The 9,880-nt window shown below is 43.6% G+C and overlaps 1 protein-coding gene across 8 annotated transcripts in view; it reads right to left on the bottom strand.

The window, feature by feature from the left end:
- Positions 1 to 4,582: 4,582 nt before the first annotated feature.
- Positions 4,583 to 9,880, bottom strand: part of LOC139464982 (ankyrin repeat domain-containing protein 50-like) — a 32,148-nt gene continuing 26,850 nt past the window's right edge. For all 8 annotated transcript variants that reach the window (XM_071246629.1, XM_071246626.1, XM_071246633.1 and 5 more), the window contains one exon: positions 4,583 to 8,481. In XM_071246629.1, coding sequence (XP_071102730.1) covers positions 6,893 to 8,481 — 1,589 coding nt within the window. In that variant the 3' untranslated portion in view covers positions 4,583 to 6,892. The remainder of the gene's footprint in view (positions 8,482 to 9,880) is intronic.

Below are 9,880 nucleotides of genomic sequence, written 5' to 3'. Positions count from 1 at the left end.
AATGAAATACTCCCACATCAAGCTGACACACCATGATATAACTGAAATACTCCCACATCAAGTTAACCCCCCGTGATATAACTGAAATACTCCCACATCAAGCTAAAACTCCGTGATACAAATGAAATACTCCCACATCAAGCTAACACCCTGTGATATAAATGAAATACTCCCACATCAAGCTGACACTCCCTGATACAACTGAAATACTTCCACATCAAGCTGACACTCCGCGATACAACTGAATTACTCCCACATCAAGCTGACACACCATGATATAACTGAAATACTCTCACATCAAGCTGACACACCATGATAAAACTGAAATACTCCCACATCAAGCTGACACACCGTGATATAACTGAAATACTCCCACATCAAGCTGACACTCCGTGATACAACTGAAATACTCCCACATCAAGCTAACACTCCGTGATGCAACTGAAATACTCCCACATCAAGCTGACACTCCGTGATACAACTGAAATACTCCCACATCAAGCTGACACTCCGTGATACAACTGAAATACTCCCACATCAAGCTAACAATCCCTGATACAACTGAAATACTCCCTCATCAAGCTGACACTCCGTGATACAACTGAAATACTCCCACATCAAGCTAACACTCCCTGATACAACTGAAATACTCCCACATCAAGCTGACACACCGTGATATCACTGAAATACTCCCACATCAAACTGACACCCTGTTATATACCTGAAAAACCCCCACATCAAGCTGACACACCATGATATAACTGAAATACTCCCACTTCAAGTTGACACGCCATGATATAACTGAAATACTCCCACATCAAGCTAACACTCCGTGATACAACTGAAATACTCCCACATCAAGCTGACACACTGTGATACAACTGAAATACTCCCACATCAAGCTAACACTCCGTGATACAACTGAAATACTCCCACATCAAGCTGACACACCATGATATAACTGAAATACTCCCACATCAAGCTAACACTCCCTGATACAACTGAAATACTTCCACATCAAGCTGACACCCTGTGATATAACTGAAATACTCCCACACCAAGCTGACACGCCATGATATAACTGAAATAGTCCCACTTCAAGTTGACACGCCATAACTGAAATACTCCCACATCAAGCTGACACGCCATGATATAACTGAAATACTCCCACATCAAGCTGACACACCATGATATAACTGAAATACTCCCACATCAAGCTGACACGCCATGATATAACTGAAATACTCCCACATCAAGCGGACACACCATGATATAACTGAAATACTCCCACATCAAGCTGACACGCCATGATATAACTGAAATACTCCCACATCAAGCTGGCACTCCGTGATTTAACTGAAATACTCCCACATCAAGCCGACACGCCATGATATAACTGAAACACTCCCACATCAAGCTAACACGCCATGATATAACTGAAATACTCCCACAATAAGCTGACACGCCATGATATAACTGAAATACTCCCACATCAAGCTGACACGCCATGATATAACTGAAATACTCCCACATCAACCTGACACGCGATGATATAACTGAAATACTCCCACATCAAGCTGACACGCCATGATATAACTGAAATGCTCCCACACTAATCTGGAATGCCGTGATATAACTGAACTACTGCCTAGAACCCACTCCCTGATGATTGATTGTGAGCCTATGGAAGTTAAAGTTACTGAAAAAATCAGAAATGAATGTTGTTAAAACTCCGCAGTCAGAAATATTCCAGCTATACAGCAGCGGCCTGTAAATGTCGTCCCGGCAAACCAATCGTTGACATTTAACTTCAGTAAACTACGTTCATGAAGAACACGCTTATAACGAAGTGTTTTTTTTAGTCCGGGCCAATTGCTGTATATATGTGCTAAAAACGAACTACGGTTATAACAAAATAAAATTAGTGGTCTCCATGTGTTCGTTATAACCGTAGTTTACTGTTCGGCACATGCCGTGGAGATACAGGGCCAGGCAGTCGACCATAACACATTGCAACAAGCAAGAGTCACATTTAGAGGGCTGTGTCGTGACACGTATCGTTCAAAGGCACCCTAACTCTCTTTGATGAAACGTGGCTATAACTCAAGTAGAAATACCACTGTCTGTCTGTCGCCACGATGACATCTTATATTGTCAGTTAATAGTATGGAGAAGGCCAGCTTCCCGAGGCAAGGGCGTTAACTGACTAAAACTGGACTTTTATAGTCAGTTAACTCCGTTGTCTCGGGAAGATGGGTTTGGTTTGTTTCTTGTTAAAGGCCGCAATTAGCAATATTTTAGCTATATGACGGCGGTCTGTAAATAATCGAGTCTGGACCAGGTGACCCAGATTAATATCATGAGCATCGATCCACGCAATTGGGATCGATGACATGCATCGACCAAGTCAGCGAGCCTGACCACCCGATCCGGTTAGTTGGGGAACAGGGAGAAGTATATGACTGTAATTTGAAGTGGAGTCGATCTCACACTGCTCTTATGATGACAAATACCCTGAAACAAGAAGCACCACATGTTTAAAAACCCAGGACCTGTCCTTGACCCGTATTTATGGATTCCAAACTTGCGAGACCAGCAGTATTATAAATGTCTTTTTTTTTGCAAATGTTTGGGAGGAACATTGATATGATCTGCCGATGCGGACCATGTAAGGAGTGGTGTACGTTATTGTAGATTTCTCCTGTCGCCACCTGATTCAGAAATTGAGCAGTGTTTGCGTGGATTCACGTGTTACGCAGTGTTTTTCGAACTGACTTTATTTTCACAAAGCCTTCGGTATACATTGTCAATTTCATTGCCCCACGGGGGCGGTCGGGTAGCCTAGTGGTTAAAGTGTTCGCTCGTCACGCCGAAGACCCGGGTTCTATTCCCGACATGGGTACAATGTGTGAAGCCCATTTCTGGTGTCCCCCGCCGTGAAATTGCTGGAATATTGCTAAAAGCGGCGTAAAACCATACTCACTCACTCACTCAAAATGCAGTGAAGAAGACATCTTGAGATTTAAGAGGGAGCAAAAACAGTAAATTTATTGCGAGCAGGATGGCATCAACGTCCAGCTGGTTGCGTTTAAATGTTATGTACAGAGTTATTGGCAGTCTGTGATATAAAGGGACAGTAAAACATTTATTTGTTCGAAACATATTGACCATGTTATTTTCAATTTGTATTTCCGTTTACAAGCAGTGCTGATCTGGACAATGTGTGTAGTGCTGGCACCATTGGTTGAGATTTGATTCCTCTCCCAGAATCACTTGCAGATTTGGACGAAGTTTGCCGCCCTTACCCCATAGGTTGAGATTTGATTCTTCTCCCAGGATCACCAGCTAATATGGACAATGTAAGCAGTGCTGGCCCCATGTGGACTTCGCTTTCACCATTGAAAAATTAATCATGACAACAATACATTTATGTTTTATTAATACAGAATATCCATGTACTAATTCTGCCTTTAAACAAACTGACATGCATATGCTGGCTGCATGAAGAATCAAAGATAGCCATAAAAACAATTAAATGTGTCATTTGATTCATTATAATTTCAAATACCTGTAATTAATTCACAATGTATGAGTTAATTACACCAAACAGTGAGTGAGTGAGTATGGTTTTACGCCGATTTTAGCAATATTCCAGCAATATCACGGCGGGGGACACCAGAAATGGGCTTCACACATTGTACCTATGTCGGGAATCGAACCCGAGTCTTCGGCGTGATGAGCGAACGCTAAACCAAACAAGATTTCAGATATTTTGTTGGCTGTTGCGCCATACATACAGTTCAAACTCAAACGTACGATTTAATTTATATATCCGATGTTCAATACATGCTTGTCTTTTCACGAAGACCTGGTGTCTTCACTAATATTCAGTGATCCATTTTTTAATTTTTATAGCCACTTTACCCAATCTGATTTGTCGGATAATTGAATTCTGGTTATACTCTGGTGTTGTCGTTTTATATTTACGATATATCTTTATTGAACCGCAAAATAACATCATTTCATGAAAATACATGAAAGTCTCCCATTGAAATATCAATTTAAAAGAAGACGGAGAAGTCTCCGTTGTCATTCGAGACAATTTAATGGCAGTTAGTTTATCATCATAGGCAAGGCATGGCAGTTTGTCAACACGCGCACGGACAGCACGTGGTTACATAAAAAATATGAATCGGGTGCATACAAATGTCGAACCGGAACGGAATGGCAGACAAACGAAATCACACCCCACGACATGTTCACAGCATCAGCAAAAGGCGAACAGCCTTACTATAAGTCTTACTATTATTGAACAGCATTCATTCATTACTTTATGACATCAATGCTTGGGAAGGTGTCTCGTTTTTACACTAGTCTGTATCCAAATTTAATGTAAACCGCCAAAAAGTGACACAAATATGGAACATGATTGGTCGCAAAACGCAGCTTAACAAACAACCACGGAACAAAGTTCCGAATGCTTTCCATTAAAATCAAAATTCACTTGCGTTTCTTTGTGCCCTCTCTGATAAACGACACCTATATAAGTGGATCCAACATTCTTGTGCCGATACTAGTGCCATGCCAAGACTTAGATAAACCAGACTTTAGGACAGCTGCATGCTGGTCAGACAGCACGAATTGTTGCCAGGGATTTAATTGATAATAACCACGTGAGAACCACCTACAGAGTACAGTAACGATACCAGGTTACCAACAGCATGCCACTTTCCTAAAGGCGTTAAAAACGAGGCGCCTCTACAAACTGCATTGGTATATCAATGGGAAACTTTCATGAAGCGATTCAGTATAGATACAATCTCATTCAAATCAGATCTCAGTTCTCGCTATCGCTAAACAAAGATCTGAGGACATCCCATTACGGGTCACGTCAGAACGACCTTTCATCCGACCAATCAAAGCGTCGCTTACCAGATCCTGAAAGTGACAATCGGAATGTGTTGTCTAATCATGCAACCTCGAAAACGTTTACACGGGGTATTCCGAACGACAGTTACGACCCGTACGACTGATTCCGTCAAAATTATCGTCTACCTCTCACTTCCGTGGGATAAACATTTGAACGGAAGAGGCGTTGCACAGTACGTGGGAAGCACTGCCATACAATCTCAACCATATATTAGACATTCCGGACATTTTCGTTTGTTCAGTTTTCAAACTTTTAATCGAGAACTATGTCAACATATTTTTCAAGCGTTGTCTGAAATGGAAGTCGCCAGGTTGAAACGAGTGACGTAAAGCTCGAGAAAGCTGCTTTCTCATTGGCTGATGTCGACTTCTTGTTAGTCATTTCAGTGGTCGGTCAAAGTTCGCGAAAGGTTGTTCTGACGTGACACCTGATGGGATGTCCTCAGATCTTTGTTTACCGGCAGCGAGACCTAATTTCAATGAGATTGAGTATAGTTATGAAAAACTGTACATATCTGAAAACGTAAAATTGGCTCATCACTCGAGTGAAATAACATCTTATGCCGAACATCTTTCAGTCTGTCTCAGTGACCAGTGGTTTTCAGATAATTTCAACATTACAACTCGTTAAAAAAAATAGATCACACAGAAACAACGGATGCATATCGTTTTCTACTCATACCTCAATGAACCAACATATGTTGTTTGTTTGTTTGTTGTTTAACGCCGCACTCAGCAATATTCCAGCTATTTGACGGCGGTCTGTAAATAATCGAGTCTGGACCAGACAATCCAGTGATTGATATCATGAGGATCGATCTACGCAACTGGGATATGATGACATGCATCAACCAAGTCAGCGAGTCTGAGTACCCGATCCCGTTAGTCGCCTCTTACGACAAGCATCGTTGCCACTTACGGTAAGCATCGGTTGCTGAAGACCCGGAACCCGAATCTTCACGGGTCTCCAACATATGTCCCCAAAGGCAAGCGTTACTGCGACCCTATGAATTAATTGATAACTGAAAATAATAATAATTATGGATATATATGAACTGTCATGAGTTCTTGTACTGGACGCTTCTGGAATATTGTTTGTTTCTTCTTTAACGCGGCATATTCCATCTCTCAGCCTCTACATAGTCCGGACCAGACACATCAGTGATTGATATTACAATCAACGATCAACGATCAACGCTTTAAGGGCACAAGGACGCCCAATCGCCCAAGTGACCAAGTCTGACCACCCATCCATTAACTTTTCTTACAAGAATATGTTCCTAGAAATCAGTTTTTACCCGGAATTCCCAAGCGTTCTTCTAAAAAAGCACAATATGATAAACCTTTGAATATACTTACATATATTAATCAAAGAAAATATTCATATACTCTTCTGTTGAACCTTATTAACACTGGCCGTGTATTTGTTTGAATGAAGCAGCTGATGACGCTCTGTTTTCATTGTTCATAAGCTTGACATCCATATTGGTGACCCAGTCGTAAGGAACAACAATGTCGTAGAGTTGCCTGTCTTAGTTGTAACAGAATCCTATGATCGCGGGTTTGAATCCCAAATTCGCGCTGATATTAACGTTTAAGACCTGTATCATTTCGGGCTTTCCTCCCACATCAAGGTAACATACCTTTTAATATTATCAGTATGTCGGTGTAAATCAGGGCGCGTACAGGTCACACAGGTCATTTAACACGTGAAATGCACGAGCACGAGTAAGATGCTAATGAGTGAGTGAGTGAGAATGGCTTTACGCCGCTTTTAGCAACATCACGGCGGGGAACACCAGAACATTGTATCCATGTTGGTAATCGAACTCGGGCCTCCAGCGTGACGAGTGAAGGCTTTAACCACTAGGCTACCCGATCGCCCCAGTAAGATGCTGAAGGATCATAATCCGAAGCTAAGATTCGAAATGCTGGAAATAACAGCGTCATTGTCACATTTTACTCAAAAGCAAACTGAATGTTTACGCGGGTTGACGTACAGGTGCGTCCGTCGGGTATCCATCGGGATGTCCACGATGTTCTGTGAAAGGACATGTTTAACCATCTCCGCATGTCCCCCAATACAGGCCACGTGAAATATATTGTTACTATCATCATCCACAAGTGTTGCATCAGCATTCTTACTGACAAGCAGGTCGAACACATCTCTGTGTCCCTTCTCTGCAGCAAACATCACCGGAGTTCGTCCGTGCTGCCCCGTGCTGTTGATATCCACAATGTCCTGGGAGAGGACGTACTGCACCATCTGCACTTGTCCTCCAATACAGGCCATGTGGAGTATGTTGTTCCCGTCGTCGTCGATAACCGACACATCGTCTCCTTTACTCACGAGCAAGTCGAACACGTCTCTGTGACCTTTCTCTGCTGCCAACAACACCGGCGTCCTTCCGTACTGTCCGCTACTTTTGATGTCCAGAGGGCCATGCGAGAGGACATAGTTCACCATCTCCACATGTCCCCCAATACAGGCTACGTGAAGTATGTTGTTACCGTCGTCATCTGCTAGAGACACATCACCCCCTTTCTTTACAAGAAGATCAAACACTATTCTATGTCCCTTTTCTGCTGCAATCATTAGAGGTGTCCTTCCGAACTGACCTCTACTGTTGGTGTCCACAATGTCCTGTGAGAGGATATAATTGACCATCTCCACCTGGCCTCCAATACAGGCTAAATGAAGGATGTTGTTCCCGTCATCGTCCACAACCGACACATCCCCTCCTTTCGGAACAAGTAAATCAAACACCTTTCTATGGCCCCGCCATGCTGCCGACATCATAGGTGTTCGGCCATATTGTCCTCTAACGTTGATGTCCACGACGTCCAGTGAGAGGACATACTTCACCATGTCGATATGTCCCCCGATACAGGCCAGGTGGAGGATGCTGTTACTGCTGCTGTCCACGAGGGACACATCCCCACCGTTGCTTACCAGCAAATCAAATACGTCTCTGCGCCCTTTACCTACCGCAGACATCAATGGCGTCCTTCCGTATTGCCCCCCGCCGTTGATGTCCACAATGTCCTGAGAGAGCACGTAGTTCACCATGTCCACACTCCCACCGATACAAGCAACATGGAGGATGCTGTTTCCGCTGCCATCCACACGCGACACATCACCACCTTGACTCACAAGAATCTCCAACACTTCCCCATGACCTTTCTCCGCTGCAAACATCACGGGTGTCCGGCCGTACTGGCCTCGGCTGTTGATGTCCACAACGTCTTGTGAAAGGACATACTGAACAATGTCCACATCTCCACCCAAGCACGCCATGTGAAGGATGTTATTGCCGTTATCGTCGCCGAGCGTCAAGTCACCTCCTTTGCTCACAATGAAATCAAACATCTCTCTCAGCCCCCTCCGTGCTGCCACCATCACTGCTGTCCTGCCGTACAGTCCCCGACTATTGACGTCCCCCTCCATCAACACCTGCCGGACGCTATCCAGGTCCCCCGCTCTGCAGGCAATATGGAGGGCAGTGTCTGACCTCTCTACATCCTCTGGACTAGGTCTGTCTGGTGACGCATCTGGCAAAATAATTAACTAAAATTATTGTTTGTTTAATTGTTGTTTAACGCCGCACTCAGCAATATTCCAGCTCTATGGCGGCGGTCTGTAAATAATCGAGTCTGGACCAGACAATCCAGTGACTGACATAATGAGCATCGAACTACGCAATTGGGATACGATGACAACCAATGAAGCAAGTCTGCCGATCTATTTAGTCGCCTCGTACGACATTAGGTTACTGCAGACCCATATTCGTACCAGGAATCCCGATATGTGATTACAATTATTGACGGTGATGGGTGTTACAGGACTGGGCGGGGGTACGGGTGGCCCAGTCGTCTAACACACCGCTATTCGCTATGCAGAGTTGCGTCCCTTGGACACACCAGAAACCTATGATTGTGGGTTCGAATCCCGGTTCGCTCCGATTATGTTTCTAGGTTTGTCAGGACCATACCCGTGCTCGTGGGTTTCACTGAAGTGGTAAAACGTCTGAGACCAGCATCACTTCGGGCTTTCCTTCCACATTAAGCTGACACGCCGTGATATAACTGTAATACTGTTAATAGCGGCGTTAAACCCAACTCACTCACTCAGTACAGGACTGTGCTCAGACAAACTTGCAGTATCAGCAAGAACGATTGAAGTTGTAAAATCTATCTGAAATGTTATCATGTGTAACGATATGACAGATAATGATCACTGCATAGTTTCATAGATGGCAACATCTGAACCTAGACTGGATATGGACTGTGGAGCAGAGTTCCCCTTTAAGGATGTCTGGTGGTCTGTCTGAAGAACATTGAACTATTCCTTATATATCTTTTCTCAAATCTGGACGATTAAATCTAACTGTCAAAATTATAAAAGAAAGTGATTAGTGTGCAGTTTCTTGCGATGGATGTGCTGGGTATGGAGTTGCTTGTATCCATGGTGACGCTCCTTGTTCACCGGAAGGTGACTTAAGTCGCACCACGGACATGCGCATGGGTCTTTGTTGCGTGGTACCACGCATGTGAAGATAATTAGATAAACAATAGCCCAACATAAGAAAACAAGGACGCTATGAATCTGTCTCTCGTAACTTCCCCAGCGTTAACATCCTGGGTATGTAATAAATAACATATATCTTTTACATTTTGTTTGTTGTTTAACGCAACAATCGGCAATAGTCCATCTATATTACGGCGTTCTGTAAATAATCGAGTCTGGACCAGACAACCCAGTGATTGATATCATGAGCATTGATTCACACAATTGGGATCGATGACATGCATCAACCAAGTCAGCGAGCCTGACCACCCGATCATGTTAGTCGCCTCTTACGACAAGCATGGGCTGCTGAAGACCTATTCTAACCCGAATGTTCACGTGAGAGTGTAATAGTACAATCATCACGGGGTAGCTGATAGTGTC

This window comes from Haliotis cracherodii, unplaced genomic scaffold (genome assembly GCF_022045235.1).
Source record: "Haliotis cracherodii isolate W230 unplaced genomic scaffold, xgHalCrac1.p SCAF_17, whole genome shotgun sequence".
Taxonomy (NCBI): domain Eukaryota; kingdom Metazoa; phylum Mollusca; class Gastropoda; order Lepetellida; family Haliotidae; genus Haliotis; species Haliotis cracherodii.
This window is presented reverse-complemented; position numbering and strand designations above follow the sequence as displayed.